Here is a 16,600-nt window from a genome sequence, read left to right on the forward strand (position 1 = left end):
ACATGGTTAATTTTTTCCCTTTACCTTTGTTAGATCACATTTATGAATTAATGTGCTTCTCGTTTTTCTTTTATATAAAATGTTATAAATAAATCAGTTATAATCAAGTGGAGTGAGTGGAAAGACACAACACATTTACACGTGAAAAAATAATTAATTGTTTGATTTTTCTTTTGAAGAAAAATGAACACGGGTCTCACAGACCCGAACACCATACAAGGGTTAAACAGATGCCTGCGTTCCCAAAAAATATGGGAATTATTGGGAATTATTTTCGATTCTTTCCACTGCAACGGAAATAAGCTGCATGCCAAAGATCTATTAAATATGTGACATATAGGAAGGGACACAAACTTGGCTGCAACTTTGAGCAGTTTACTGTCTATATTATCAGAGCCGGAGAATGTATCGTCAGGAAGTGATATTGATTTTTATGAAGGGGGGGGGGGTCGAGTGTTAGCTAATGCAGGTCACTTGTGTCTTGCAGGCTATTAAAAACTGGCTCAGATGAACTGCTCTTCCACTCCACCTGACATCAACCTTTTGATCATCTTTTTCTTGGTTAGGTTATGTTTACTTAAATATGAAATAATTAGACTTTTATTTAAACTCCTTGCTTGTCACCTACTTCCAGCCAATTTGTGGCATTACTCTTTGATGTACCAACAGCAGAAAGCTGCGCTTTCCACACAGAGCTGGTGGAACCATCGCGGACACACCTGTCACACTGAATCTGTTTTTTTTCCTTTTGTTTGTTTTGGGTTTTTTGTTTTTGTTTTTGTTTTTTTAAAGGGTCAGCCTTGAATTTCCAGGGATTTCTTGTAACCGCCTGACAACAGTTTTAAGTTTACCCAGCTGTCATCAGTGTCATGAGTTTTCTTTTTTGTTTTTGTCTTTTTGTTTTTTCTCTTTTTAGTGACAGAGGTTGGTCAGGTCATCTGTAGAAAAAAACAAATGCCCTGTGAAAATACTTATTACTGCAGCTAATGACTACAGTTAATTTAAACTGTTAAAAGGGAAATGTTAAGGCTGTAACAAAATCAAATGTTGGTGTTTTTGTTTTTGTAAATGATACAAAAGAGACATTGTCCCTTTTAAAGATGAACTGTAAAATATTTTCCATAGCCATCTGTTCAGAGATGACATTTTACTTCCAATTGTGTAGCTAACTGGGAATCAAAACTGCTAAAACCTCCAAAATTAAGAAGCCATAAGAAGCGTTTGAGTTAAAAATCAAGAATGGTGGACACTGTTTCTCCATGATTTGGACACAGGGAACCGACTGTGGCAGGGTCAGTCTGTTACAACCGTGTGTGTGTGTGTGTGTGGGGGGGGGGGGGGGGGACTTAAAAAGGTAAAGATCAAGAGCAGTAACTAATCATAATCTTAAAGATGTGTAAATAATTCTGGCAGTGTGGAATGAAATAAGAAACCTGATGTCAGTAAACAGTGTCTGCATTTATAGATGAGAACATGAATATGTTGAGTCTGCTGTGGATGCTCGAAGATGGAGTCAAGCCCAAAATAATCCCTCCCTCTCTTGTAACCCACAAACTGAACTGTAATGTAACGACACTCACCTGTTCACTAAAGTAAAACGTCGCTACTTCCAGGTCTGGTGTGGTTGGAATGGAGGCGGAGTCGACTGGGTCCGCTCTCCCTGCCCAGTGCGCGCTCCCGACGCAGATAAATTCTATCGAGACGAGCTACTTGGCATTACACCTGTCCTCGCAGACCAGGTGTGTGTATGTCTCACCTGTCTGACTCTGTAAATGATGGAGGAGCTGGTCGGGCTCGGCGCCGTGACACTGCTGGGCGTCCTGGAGCAAGGTAAGCTTTTTGTGACACGACTTCTTACTGGGATTAAATGATCATTCTAAACGTTGTTTTCTCCTTCCTGTTTAGTTTTACATCGTTTTGTATGTTTATGACCGTTTTAAATTGTTCCAGCCTGCAGACTCGAGAAACGGCTCAGCTGGTGCTGTTTTCATAGTCGAGGCCGTCTTCAGACCTCGTCAGTTTTAAAATTATAAATGCACAAAAAAGTTAAACACGGTGATTTAACCGGTCATGATGCTTGAATCTTTTTCTTTTCCACTATAGCTCGGTTACTGTTTTACGCCTTTTTATTTCCTGAATTCTGTTTACACGTGTTTTATGTTTGTGGTATTTAAAGCAGTTTGAATTCCTGTGTTTGCATGTCAGCGTACACCAGAGGTGGGAAGTAACGAAGTATTTGTACTTCGTTACTTTACAGTAAAATTTCCGGATATCTGTACTTGAGGGTGTGGCATTAACCCTCTACTGCATAGCGTTGCCCTGAGGCAACAAACCACATTTTCATGCCTTACGGTGGCCCTTCAAAAAAAACAACAACTTTTCCCCCCCCCAAACAATGCTACCAGGCACATCTCTTTCCAATAAAATGTGGAGTTGAAGGTGGTGTGACTTTGATTGGGGAAGGGCTCCTTTCTGCAAGCTGCACTACATGAGAGACATCTCCATTAGGAGGCAAGATAAAGATCACAATTTTACATGTTTATAGTGAAATAAATATATATTAAAAATACTTGTATGTGCATGAATATGTTAAGAAGCATATTTGATTGTTTGTTCTACTTTTTAAAATTTATTTATACTGTAAAACTGTTCATTTTCATTCGTTGCCTCAAGGCAACACTGTGCAGTTAGCCCAATTTTTTTTTTTTTTTTTTCAGGCAATATAATGCATTTGGATATGTGTGTAGAGATGTGTTTGTGTGCATTTATGTGATCATAGTCAATATTTTTTTACTTTACAATCTACTCATAATTACAGGACATGGATGCAAAAACTTTTTATGCAAGGAAACCAAGGGAGTGTGCACTTTCTGTCCTCAGAAAGTGAGGACAGTGAGCATTCAGGGAGTGACAGTGAAGTAGAGGAGTGGATCCCTGAATGAGGTTTGAGGGACACTTAGGAGCTCAGGGGTCAGTTGGTAAAGTAACTGTGTCTGTGTGTGTGTTAGTGCCTACATAGCAAGCAGGTCTGGCCAGGATCTGGTATCAAGCCGGCACTTTGCGTAATCTGGGAGAGTAGAAAAGCGCTACATAAAAATCAGTCCATTCACTGTCTGAACAGAGTTTCGGCATGTTACTTTTGCACTGTTTTGCATGTTCTGGCACATGTTGTTGTTATTGCATGGCTTGATTAAGGTACACATTATGCTGACATCTGGGGCCAGAGCTGAAACCGTTCCGGGCCAGCACAGGGCCAGCAGTGTGTCTACAACTGGCCCGTGGCTGCACACCACCTACAGATGGCCCACATATCACAATGAATAACGGCCCTTTGGTGGCCTAGATCAGGTTTGCCAGAGGTAATCCACACATGGGCCAGCACAGGACGACCAGGGTGTCTGAAACTGGCCTTGTGCTGGCCCATGTGTGGATTACCTCTGGCAAACCAGGTCTGGGCCACCAAAGGGCCGTTATTCATTGCGATATGTGGGCCATGTGTAAGCACATTGTGTGGGCCTGATCCCTGCCATACCAATATTGCTGTGTGGGTGTCAGTGTATGTGGTCATGTATTACTTATTGTTGTGGGGACACAAATTTGTTTACACACTCACATTGAGGTCTCGCCTACGAAGGCTTGGGTTAGGGTAAGGTTCAGGCAGGGACTTGTGATGGGTAGAGTCAGGTTAAGTCTCCATTAAATTAATGTAATGTCCCCAAAAGTGATGGAAACACAACGTGTGTGTGTGTGTGTGTGTGTGTGTGTGCACGCACGCATGTGCATGGGGTTAGGGTCAAATGTTGGATGTATTTTGGTGTTTTATTGTTTTGTGAAATGTTTACATTGTTTGTTTGTTGTTTATTTATTTGTTCATCCTTGTTGTACTAATACAACTTATTATAGAATAACTTGGCGTTTTACTACCCGTGTTGCCTTTAAGCAACAAACCAATATCTGTTTGGGGGGGGGAGCAGGTTGTCAAATTTTATGATTGATATATTATTATTAGGGACCCTAAAGCTCCCCCAAAATAGGGAGAAATATTTTTTTCCCCCAAAATTAAAAAGTCATGCAGTAGAGGGTTAAAAGAGATGAGCAAGTGCAAAATCAGGGGCTGCAGTTAGCCGACTGCAGATGTCCATAAGGTACTTCAGCATGGAGGTAGCCCTGCACTGTCAGTGTGTTGGCAGCTAAAGGCCAGCTGCTTATTTCACAGGGAGCGAATAATGCAGAGATGGAGAAGGATAAGAAGGACAGAAGAGGAAGGAGAGGGCTTAAATTAAAGACTGCTCAGTGGTATTTGATTCACTGGCAATTTAAAGTATATACGCATAGTCATCGTGTTTTTAAATTGCATATTGGGTCTGTACATGTGACATTATGTTTTACTGACTGTTATTTAAAAGCTGCATGAAAATCATCTGCAGGTTAGTGCAGGGGTTAAATGGGTTACTTTGCTGTACTGTGATGGATTTAAAACAGCTGATCACAGCTTGTACATTAAGAAAATCTACTGCAGCTCTCAATAGAAATTGTGACTTAGGATTTCCCCCCACGCTGAGCCATTACAGATTGGTGTGTCCAATTTTTAGGGTTCCTTAACCTGCTGAATCCACTTTAACCCCTGACTGTACACTTTCTGTTTAGGGCCAAAGTCACCCTCTACAATGTAGGCAAGGGAAAATATTTTTTTGTTTTTAAATTTTCCTCTTTCTCTGTTCATGTTCTGCTGATCTGATTCAAGTTGAATATTTATGAGAATTAAAATGTAGGCCACGTTTGTTAATCTAATATTTTATTACATTAATCTAGCACAAGGTTGAGTTAGCTCTGCACACACATAGCTGGTAGAAACGTCCTCCAAAGAGCTACTTTCAAGACTACATTTTAGAGTCGCTACTCTTTACTTTGAGTTAAGGAGTTGAGTCAGTACTTTAACAGAGTATTTTTAACACTATCTGTACATGTGACACCTGGCGTTCACAGCCCTCACTGCATTCGTGCTTCCACTTTATTTATTTATTTTTTTAGCTTTTATAAATAAAATTTGCATAGATGAGCAGCATGGTGTGTACTTTGGTCTGTGTAGCAGAAGCTGTGTGAAGGACAGCTCATGAAGCCATCTTTTATTTAACATTTGAAAAAAATAACAATGTTCATGTAATTAAAGTGTAATGTGCACTAAAATGTGTTCTTTATGTTTTTAGCCTATTTCTCTCTCCAGGTAATTTATGCCAGGAGGAAGTATTCAGTGTCTCCACCTGCCACCACTGGACCACCAGAATTTGAGAGGGTCTTCAGAGCTCAGTGAGCCCCTTTGTGTCTGTTTGTCTATGCATGTACTTGTATTACTAAAATCCTGTGGGGACCCTTCAATTTTGGAGGGACGAAATTTTACCTGATAAATTGGTAAGAATGAAAGGGATGCCTCTGGTGCCCCCTGGAGGCTGTGGTGTGTAGTGTTTTACCACTTAGTTTCGGTTAGTTTTGTTGTCCTTTGTGTTTAGAGCAAACTGCTCAGAGTACTTCCCCATCTTCATCACCGTGCTGTGGCTATCTGGAGTATTCTTCAGCCAAGGTGAGGCGACAGAAGCCACAGAGGCTGCTGCAGCATTAACACGTACGCTTTACGACCTGAAAAGGTAAACATTTAAAGGTGTGTCTGTGTGTTTCAGGTCTGTCTTCAGTCTGCGGTTTGCTTTATTTATATGGACGGTTCAATTACTTTAGAGGATATTCTGAGTCTGCACAGGGACGGTGAGAGCTATGAGAACCCCTACAATTACAATAAATACACTCGCTGTTTAAAATCATTCTTATACTGATGCTAACGTTTGCACTGCAGGAACTCCCATATGAAATGTGAGTTTTACTTTATGGAAAGTTCCTGCTCTGGCTTTCATACCCTCTGAAGGATGGGATCTCTCAGGGTTATTGAATTTTAAATGTTCACAGTGAAGTTAAACGCTGAGTTAAAAATGTCCAACTGTGTGACATCATCAGAATCGGCATACTATATTAATCTCTAGGGAAATTATATATCAGTCTGACAAACGGCAACTATCAAAATTTTGAGCTATGCAAACAGGACAAGAGTACAAAATCACCAAGCTAAGGTTATTTATTTTGACTGCGATTGTTTAGATCCAGACTGTCCCCTGAATGCCTCGTCATGTTGGTTTTTTCAAAGCTTGTATTTTTTTTTTTAAACTAAATTCTGCACTTCCTCTAATGTCCACTAGAGGCTCGCGCATAGACTCATGTAAAAATGTCTAACTTTACAGCAAGAAATGAAAATGTTTACAGGCTGATTCCTGTAGTATCTGTATGTGGCCTCTTTTGGCTGTGGTCAAAATGCTAACACTTTTAGAAAATAGTCACTAGTTAAAATCTAAAATGTTCATTCAACCAGGTGGAACAGAGCTTTCTGCCTCCTGTAAATGACTTACTGTGAGTAGTTCTGCCTGTGCAGGTGTGTAACAGGTAAACTGACTCAACACTGTTCATGCCTCTGGTCTCTTTCAGTCTGGCTCCACTTTACTTCTGCGCTCAGATTCTCTGGATTCTCATCGGGTTCTCGGCTGTTGGCATTTTCCTCACAATCTGCCGAGTTTACCTGAACATGGACCTGCTGCAGGAACTTTGCTCCATCTTCGGGCTGTTTTGACCGAGGAGGATAAGAAGTGACAAAAGGGAGGAGAGGTTGTCTTCTACTCTGATCTTCATCTCTGTATTTCTCATACAGTTCGTTAAATATTCTGTTATCAACCTGAAAGTAGGGAATAAAGAGAGATGATGTATCTGCATCTGTCAGTTTCTGTTGATCACCAGCAGAGGGCACCACACCCCGACTTTGACCTCAAAGTTTCTTCATTTCAAACGACAGACACCACGGTGTAAAAATACTTAACTACAATTTAAAGCGCTGCATGCTAAAGCCCCGTTCTTGTTATAGTGGATATAAGGGGGTAGTCAATATTTAAAACTTAAACTCTTTCGTTTTGCATCTATAATTAATAAATGTGCTTTCAGGACATCTTCAGTCATATTTACACAGCACACCAAGGAGGAAACGCTGTGTTTACAGAAAGAGGAACCTCCCCTACAATTTCCATTTATGGTTGAACTGATTTAACAACAGAATTTTAGTGGAAGGCAAACAAAAGCCAGCAAACTGAAACAATGCTTTTGACAATAAATAACAATTAACTGTTTTGATAAATATTCATAAAGTTTTTTTTCTTTTTCTTCTAATGCTCCACCCCCACCCCCACATACTGGCCCTTTTTAACTTCATGTTATTAAATATGACCTTTTTATAAAGCACATTTCAGTCCTCACGTTCCTGTTTTTGGCCACAAGGTGGCAGCATTTCATTTATAGAGGCTCTGGGTAATAAACACTGAAGATGAAGAATAATTTGATCATTTTGAGAAAAACAGATTTTAAGTCAATCAACATACAAATAATTTTTTTAATTTGTTTTAATATTTAAATAAAAATTTGTTTAAAAACAAGTTCTAAATTCACTATAAAACTCTTTTTCATACCTCAAATCTATAGTGCTTATTTCTAACCTTAAATTAATACGATGGACTTTTGTTGAGCCTAACAGCAGGTAAAGCTGAGGAGTCCTGAGATGATTAAAATAGAAACCAGCCCCTCTGCTGGTCCTCCTTCACTACATCCATGAATCTTCTCCGAGGTCTTCCCCTTTTCCTCCTGCCTGGGAGCTCCATCTTCATTAGTGTTGGTCAAGTTACTTGAAAAAAGTAATCAGTAACTAATTACTGATTACTTCCCCAAAAAAGTAATCCCGTTACTTTACTGATTACTTATTTTCAAAAGTAATTAATTAGTTACTTTTTAAAAACACGATTTACAACCTGAATAGGTGATAAAGCGATAGATCTTTCAGCCCAATTCTACGTTTTCTGCATAATCCATCATACAAAATGTAATCAAATGGAAAAGTCTCTTTTTAAAACTTGTTTTATTAGTTTTAATCTTTTAACTTTATGCATCATGCAAACATTTAATTATATGCAACATTCACTGACTGGAAGAAATTTGTTTAATATTTAAACCTATTTTCTGCACATAAAATAATTTTTTTTTTGTGTTTACACTCAGTCTTTCAAATAGATGCAAGTAAAACACAGCAGAAAATAAAGTCAAAGACTCAGCGGTCCTTTTGCTCTATTTTCACCTGTAAAGCAGGAGTAGGGTAGGCGGAGGTTTATCCTGGTGCAGGTGTGCCGCAGTGGTCAGTGGAAGAATCCACGAGTTTCTCTGAGTTTCCCATTACGTCGTAGCGCACTGCTTGCTTGGAAGTTTAGGGGTTTTTTTTGGCTGTAAAAAGAAGTTTTCTTCCCACGCACAACGGACGCTAAAGTTTTTGTCACTTTTTATGGAATCAAACTCAAAGTAAGGTTAGTACTTCCACGCTTTAAACGCTGCACGCTCATACTCTCTCCCACAATCGATATGTGATCCATTGTTGATCTGCACACAGCTGTTGTCACAAACGTCGCACTTGCTAACGTCATTGTCATGAGACATTCTCGCAAAAAATCAAGGTTTTAGTAACGCAGTAACACAGCGTTCCTATGGGAAAGTAACGGTAATCTAATTACCGTTTTTGCAATAGTAATCCCTTACTTTACTCGTTACTTGAAAAAAGTAATCGGATTACAGTAACGCGTTACAGCCCATCTCTGATCTTCATCATCCTTTGTCCAACATGTCCATGCTGCCTCCTCAGCACAAGTTCAAACCATCGCAGCCTCACCTCTAAAAAACATAAATGAAACAATATGGAGGATTTCAGAATAAGCAGTTCTTAAAAAGTAAAAATGTTCAAAATTTCTACCACATTTGAGGTGTGTCTTCAGTATGAGCACTGAAACATTTTTTTTTCTTTGCTGTAATTGTTCCTCAGGGACAAGTGGACATGAAACCCACAGTCCTTTTGCACAAAAACGCATTCAGGTTTATCAGAAGCTTAAAAAGAAGCTTCAGGTGACATCTTGATTATTTCCGTGCTTTTATTTGCTTCTGCAGCATCTTTAAACATTAAAACCAGCATAACTCTGCTCCTGCTGAGATCTCTACAGTTAATGTGCGGTTAATTAAACCAGCGAGTCAGGCCGTTAATGTGATCCAGGCGCAGGCTGATATTTCCACTTACTACCTATAAAAAAACATGGACCGCACCAGCACAGCTGCCATCGGGTGTAGAGGGGTGGGGGCTCCTAAAGCATAAGTGTCTATGGAGGCAGGGGTAAAACCCCTCTGCTGGTTTTCAGCCTGACTCGTCTGTCATGAAAGCCAGAAGTGTAACAGCATTAGATCTGTGACATGAGGTTTATACTGAGATCGATACATTCATTAAACTCTGCTGTCCTACGAAAAAAAATGTACGTTTTATAATTCAAAGATAATCCTGCAGCCTTTGATCTTCAGGTAACATTTATAAGGTAAAACAGTGAGATCTGTGTTTGTGGAGGATAAAGGCGTCTTTGTTGGTTTATGAGGATTCATCTTTAAAATCAAAACTACTTTGTATCACAAGTGTAGTCTATTTGTAAAAACCCCAGGCAGCAGAAGCTGATATAAGCCTGTAAACTGTGAAGTGACCGGCTGTTGGAGATCAAATCTTTCTTGTGTGCGTCCGCAGTTTGTTTATTTGGAAAAATCCGATCATCCGACCAGCGGCCTGAGGAGAGCCGAGTCACGTCGAGCAGTGTGATATGAACGCTGCCTTCAGAACAAAACAGCTCTAATTAAAGCTTTAAGAAGTTCTCAGAAGCCTCCAACAACAAAAAGGAGGACATCTTACATAGTTTTGTGTTTGTCCTGAAGTCTGATGTAGATATTTTTCCTCTGGAGCACACTGCTGTTTATCCATGTCGGTGTAAACTGCTCAGTGTCTGCTAGACAAGCATCTCCCATCAGCTGAAAGTTACGCTAATCAAACCAGTAATGTCTCTCTATAAAAATCATCTCTTGGTTAAAATACACCGAAATCTCTTACTTTCATGTAGGAACTATTTTCTATCTGCTGTTTACATCCACCAAACGAGAGAACCAAGTTACAACCTGGAGGCTGAGAGGAGCCCTGACCAGTAACACTCAGACCTGCCATCAAGCTGCAGGGTAAAAGAAAATGAAGCTGAGGCACCAACAGCTGCAGTTCCTCTAACGTCCAGCAGGGGCTCCAGCAGTGAGTCAGTCCCCACAGACTCCCACGTTAAAATATCTGACTTCACAGCAGACATACACCTGTTTACAGCCTGATAGAACAACTGTTCTGGTCTCTATGGATAATTTAAACTTTTATAACACCTGGACAGGTGTGAATGTTTTCTTTCTGACAGCCTCTTTGACTGACAGGCAGCTGTAGCTGCTAGCTGTCTGCTAGTCTTCACCTCAGCTAATTGGAGTCCCTGACCTGGAGCTCTGGACCGTGTTTGTGCTGTTGGAGCCTTTTTTAATGGAATTATCTGACCAATAATCTGGCTGCTGTGAGATTAATTAAACTAAGAGACCATCAAAGCAGTCTGAGCTCCAGTTTTGGGACTTTATTTAGATTCTACTGAGCGTTAAATCATCAGGTATGTGTGTCTGTTTGATGCTCCCATACAGTCTGTAGGTTAGGCAGCAGTCAAAATGCTAAGTCGAGTCTTCAAAATGAACAGCCCCTAAACAGTGGGTGGCATCATGGTGACAACATCAATCCATTTATATGCAGTCTATGACCGTGATCTATATTTAGCCCCCACTGTGTTGACTTTTACCTCTCTTCTACCCGCGTGGAGCCATTTCTGCCCTCGTTTCAGGAGGGATTTACATAGAGTTGTAAGGTGATAGGTTGCAACTATCAGTCACTAGTTATTAAATGACTTTTGTCTTAGTTTTTCACATGTCTGTGGGTCAGAGGTGGATTGTGAGTAAGTTGTCACTCAGGTTGTTTGAATTTTCTCACGCCGAACTGTAATCTGCACCACAAAGAACTGAAGACTATTTATAGAGCAGCTCTGCTCGAGTTTATATTAGGAGGTGCAGCCAGGTCTGTACAGCCTGTACATTATCACACACACACACATACACACACGAGTGCGCGTGCGCTGGTTCATGTGTGGAATGCGGCCCTGTGTGTATTTTTAGCGTATCGTCGTCTCTTTGGCAGACGGCGGAGCAGCAGTTGTTGTTCTCAGCGTCAGGATAACTTTCCATCCAACAACAGCTGCTTCACTCTGCGCCATCTTCTCAGGCTCCGCCCATCAGAGACAGCACCGCAGACTGCCTCCATCGCTCGCCATCAAACACCTGAACACCAGCGAAACACATTTCTAAGACCCGGTGTCTGAGAAAGGCTCACAATCACATCTAACAACGTAAAAATAATTTCATGCCTCTCTGTGACCTCTGATTATGAGTTTACCAACAGGTAAACGATACCTGAGGTCCTGACTTGTCCCTCCTCAGTCTGGAAAAGCTTCAGGAGGAGCTGGAAAATGTTGCACAGCTGCTAAACTCCTGAGTTGGCTTCCACTGAGCTTCCACATAAACAAACAACAAACGTTAAGTAAAGAGACTTTGTTACGTTTAGGGAAGATATCACAGTTTTTTAATATCTGAAGCATAAAACACGTTTTAAATACAGTTTAAATGCGAGGCTTGTTAAGCCACACCTTACAAACATCACCAAGACAGCAGCACAGACTGTGTGTCTCTGCGCACCTATTCATCTGTGATGGACAGAATGCTGTTCAACTTGTCTCTGAGTCTTACAGAAAACATGATCAGTCAATAACATTATTTCAGTTTGATCTGCAGACAACCTGAAGCGATTTCCACGTCTCCTTTACCAGGTTGTCGGACAGAAGGCTTGAATGTTTAAATGGATCCAGTTTGAGCGCACTTTTTTGAATTAACATGTTTATTTTACTGCTCTGTGCACTAAATCACCATATTAATGAGTTTCTGCAGCATTAATCTCTGATGTTATTTATTGTTATATTTTTGTGTTCCCTGTGAGTCACTCATAGTCACATGACGCACAAAACCTGCTTTTTACTCAGAGCCTAAAGGGTCAGGTTCTAGTGTCAGAAGTTGAGGGACTCGAGTTAAACTACATTTGACCACCCATCACGGGTGGAGCCATGTGACACTGGTGCATCTGTATGTGGTCACATAAGAGAGGGGAACTGGTTATGGAAAAAAAATGGACAAAGACACCTATGGACCACAAAAAGAAACAAACAACTTCTAAAAGTGGTCGATTTGATCTTAAAGTATACTCAGACATGTGGTGATGACTCATTTAAGAAGGTTGTTATTAAAAGCCACCGTAAAGACGTCACACAACCAGAGTGACCTGAGCCTATCATTAACCAGCTTCTTGTCATGTAAATCAGTGAGTTAGTTAACTTTGCCTGCTTCCTGTGGATGTGAGATTATAAAGATCTGTTAAACAGGTCCTGTCATTTGTTTTCAGCAGCATCATCTGAGCTTCCTGTTTCTAGTGATTCTATTAAGAGCTTAATGCTGATTGGCTGAGATCATAGTTAGTGAGGCTGTTAATCTGAGCCGGATTAGATTAACCGTGTGTCCAGGTGTCTACCTACTGGCATTTTAAGATGTAGGCAAACAAAATTATTTTAAAAACGTATCTTTATTTAACACAGCCCTGCCATGAGAATCCTGATTTTGTCAGTGACTTTGAATAAGGTCATAGAAAAACTTCAGTTCACCATAAAAAGTACAAATTTTCTATAAAGAGGGCCGAAATTAAAAAAAGGTGTCACGATAGCGTACGATTACACTCAGGTATGATTGTGCTAACAACAATTTAGGAAAAAAGCAGCTACACTGCATCAATTCAGTGATCTTGTTTCAGAAAGTCAAAACATTAGCTGAAAGAGAAATTTAAAAATGTCAATTTAAGTTACCAGATCCAGAATTTACATGTATTTGCCGACCATCTCCAGAAAGTATTTTGCTACCTGAGACAACTTATATAGAGTTTGCTAACGTTAGCCAGATAAAAAGACACCTCAGGGACGAACGGGATGTTGACGACCAAATGATCCCATCATGTCCTGAATGTCCTGCTGATGTTGACCACCTAAGGTCCCCAGCCTGGTTGGCTTCATTACATAAAAATAGATATTTTGCTGGCTAGCATTAGCTAACATTAGTTTACTTACTGACAGAGCTAATCATAGCTAGCTTGCTCGCTAATGTTGTTTCTAGAGCTGCAACTATTCATTGAGTAATTCAAATAATTTGATTTGACACAAATTCTTGACTTCAATGATTTGTTTAATGCACAGCTCTGCAGCATGGCGATGTGTTAAATGATGTAAATGGGAGTGCTTCAGACACGTTTATGACTAAAAACAGACCCGCAGTACAAATGTATTTAGGAGCAGCGTGTGAATAAAAACTCAGATAACAATAAGGCCACACAGCTCTCAGTTTAAAACAAAAATACTGAAACAAAAACACCTAACACAACAGCAGCAGTGATGATGACGCTGGCACCTTTTAACATAGAGGCGGAGTCTATTTACACACCACAAAGGGCAAAGAGTGAGGTCAGGCAGAGTGAAAACAAACAGCAGCTCTGTTCCTGTGATCAACATTAAAACACTTTATTGGGAAAAAGCTGCGGGAGTCCTTCATCAAAGCACCTGATCAACAAACTCCGACAACTAGAAAAGTGAAATTTGTAGCTGCTCCATCCACCGCCATTTGTCTTACATGGCAGAAGAATCTGCAGTAAAGCTCCACGGAAAAAACAGAATCCAATGAGTCGTTTATTGTGAAAGACCTGTGTTTTTTCTCTTTTGAATGTTTATGATTGCTCATTAATAAGACAAAAGTATTTTTTATCCGTTTACTAGATTAATCGATGGAATAATCGATAGATTACTTGATTACTGAAATAATCTATAGTTACAGCCCTACTTGTCCATTCGTCCATCCTTCGCTACCGCTTATCCTTTTCAGGGTCGCGGGGGGTGCTGGAGCCAATCCCAGCTGTCATAGGGCGAGAGGCGCGGTACACCCTGGACAGGTCGCCAGTCTGTCGCAGGGCTAACACACAAGGACAGACAATCATTCATACTCACATTCACTCGCACATTCACACATCCAGACCTGATTGTGTTATTGTCTTTTTCCCTGCCATGTTCTGAATCACTGACTTCACGTGTTTCACGTGTTTGAGTTGAACAAGAATGACTCAGGAAGTTCAGAAGATAAAGGAGGACATGAGGAAATAAGGGAACACTGGAAACTTACTGTTATTTTTTGATTTCATTATATTCAGGATATGTTTTTAGAGTTGGTGCTGAGGACTTTTTCTTTTTCTGATATCTGGAGAAAAAGATGGCCCACAAGTTCAAGGACCCATAAAGTATGATATCAAAACCTGTAATTATTAAAATGGGATTCTCTTTGGTCACATTTAAAGCTCAAAAGTGTTTTAACAGAAACACACAGCTGGCACATGTCCTAAGTGAGTTTCAGAGCTTTACAAGCTTTGCGTTTTGCTCGTATAATGGTCATAAAACAGGAGCAGGGTTTCACTGCCGAGCTGCAGTTAAACCCCAAAAACCTCATCCAGCCAAACAGCCGCTGACTCTCTGAATTTAGGCTTTTTGTAATCTCTAACAGAAATACATCCACTCCTGTAGACCAGGTTACCACCAAATATATGGTCTTATTTGCTTTGATGACTAAAATAAACACATTATACAAAATTTAGTGTTGTGTTAGTTGGAAAAAGGAATTTGGAAAGCTAGCTAACTAGCATTCCCATTCAGATGTGATTTTTGTAGCTATAATGTTAGCAAGCGACATGGTCAGGCAGCTAGCTGTAACTTAGTTATGCTGCGCAATTATACTGATAATTATTTTGCACCACTAGCTGATAAAGAATTTCAAAAATATTTACTAGCAGTTTAAGTGAATGACTGTCTCTACTTTAAATGTGTTTACCTAGTTAAAATAGTTAGAACTAGTCCTCATTTGTGTCATTATCAAGAAAATGGGTGAGGTAATTTGGAAAATTAGCCAACTAGCATTACCTCTCTGATATGATTTTGCTAGTGATAAAGCTTGCAATCAAGTTATACTTAGCCCACTAGCTGTATTTTTCTATGCTAGTCTGATGGCTATAATAATACTAACTGATGATGTAATTTATCAGCTTCCAGGATTGATAAGTTCTCATATCAGGGCAGCGAGTTTGGATAAGTTGGTATTTGATTGTATCCACTAAAACCAGCCATTTAAAATGACACAGACTGCCATTTGTCTGTGTTAGCAGGCATGCTAGTGCTTGCTAATATAGAACTAGTTAGACCAGCGGTCCCCAACCCCAGTACCAGTCCATGAGTCGTTTGGTACCAGGCCGCGAGAGTTGAGCTCGGGTGTGAAATTTATGGTTTTCGGGGTTTTAATCAGTTTTTATAGTTATTTTTCTTAATCGTTTTTATTGTTAACCGGTTTCCCTGGGTCTTTTCCCATGTGTCTGGTTTTATTTTGTTGTATTTATCTGTGACACCTTAAAGGCCTGTCTGTGAAACTATTGACGGACATAAACCAGCCCGTGGCGCAAAGAAGGTTGGAGACTGCTGAGTTAGACCAGCTGACTAACCTTAGCTTGTACTGTAATGTTGTCTCTGTTTAAACCCTGTATGAAGACATGTGAGTGTTGGTTTTTGTCCTCGTGTCGCACCTGGGTTGTGCTTGTTTAGTGAAGTTATTGATATTTGATTTCTAAGCTAAAATTAGCTAGCATTGCTCACTGTTTTCTTCTCCTATGTTTATCTCATATCTCAGTGATAAACTCATAAGTAAAAACATATGTCAGTGTGGAACAATAAAGCATTGTGTAAGTAGCATGCACTATGCTGGTTATATATTTTTATTTTGAATAACTGTGAATGATCTGAGAAGTTTTTCCTGATCACACCAATAACATCATCTTCCTAAACCCTAAAGAGAGTCAGACTTAGCATTTACATACCTCACACACACACACACACACACACACACACACACACACACACACACACACCCTTGACCATGACATCAGCTGATAGAAATGCTGTAATTCAAGCAGACACCACCCTGAAAGCTCAGCTGCGGGTCAGAGCAGTGACAGTATTGACACTATTGCTGCAGCTGACAATAAGATGACAGTAGTTGACATGGACGAGTAGGGAAAGTCTCCTTGTTAATGACTACAAGGGCCTGCAGAAGATACTACTGTATCTGCAGTCATCTGGACACAGCTTAACCACAGACTGTAGGTAAAGGAAGGACTTTGTGACATCATCAGTGCAAACAGTGCAGAGGTCCACTTCAGCTGAGGTGAAGCCGAGCAGGCCACGCCCCCACCCTCATTAGCTAGTCCCATCTTCTTTGTCGTTCACTTCGTACATCTCAAATTTTCTGTGTAACACAGATGTCAGAAGGCTGGACAGGCTAACGCACAAGGCTGGTCAGAATCTGAAGGAGTCAGTGAAAGTCAGGACTCAGGAGGTCATTATGAAGAACCAGTCTCAGCTGCACCACTCCA

The 16,600-nt window shown here is 40.2% G+C and overlaps 1 protein-coding gene across 2 annotated transcripts; it reads left to right on the plus strand.

Annotated features, from left to right (window-relative positions):
• The first annotated feature begins 1,654 nt into the window (after positions 1-1,654).
• ltc4s (leukotriene C4 synthase) lies at positions 1,655-6,806 on the plus strand. 2 transcript variants are annotated; one of them, XM_004552038.4, is made up of 5 exons: positions 1,655-1,830; positions 5,208-5,307; positions 5,508-5,578; positions 5,676-5,757; positions 6,526-6,806. In XM_004552038.4, the coding sequence occupies exons 1-5, from the start codon at positions 1,773-1,775 to the stop codon at positions 6,665-6,667; spliced, it is 453 nt and encodes a 150-aa protein (XP_004552095.1). In that variant the 5' UTR covers positions 1,655-1,772; the 3' UTR covers positions 6,668-6,806. The 2 variants fall into 2 exon arrangements, with proteins under 2 accessions (XP_004552095.1, XP_004552096.1); XM_004552039.5 differs by lacking the exon at positions 5,676-5,757 and having other exon boundaries at positions 1,663-1,830; positions 5,508-5,642.
• The last annotated feature ends 9,794 nt before the right edge of the window (positions 6,807-16,600 follow it).

Source organism: Maylandia zebra, linkage group LG2 (genome assembly GCF_041146795.1).
Source record: "Maylandia zebra isolate NMK-2024a linkage group LG2, Mzebra_GT3a, whole genome shotgun sequence".
Taxonomy (NCBI): Eukaryota; Metazoa; Chordata; class Actinopteri; order Cichliformes; family Cichlidae; genus Maylandia; species Maylandia zebra.

Bases quoted from the DNA above. Each gene is read 5' to 3' on its own strand.
- ltc4s (XM_004552038.4), top strand. From the start codon at position 1,773: ATGATGGAGGAGCTGGTCGGGCTCGGCGCCGTGACACTGCTGGGCGTC. The intron at 1,831-5,207 runs GTAAGCTTTTTG...TTATGTTTTTAG, and splicing joins GCTGGGCGTCCTGGAGCAAG to CCTATTTCTCTCTCCAGGTA. The intron at 5,758-6,525 runs GTGAGAGCTATG...GGTCTCTTTCAG, and splicing joins TCTGAGTCTGCACAGGGACG to TCTGGCTCCACTTTACTTCT.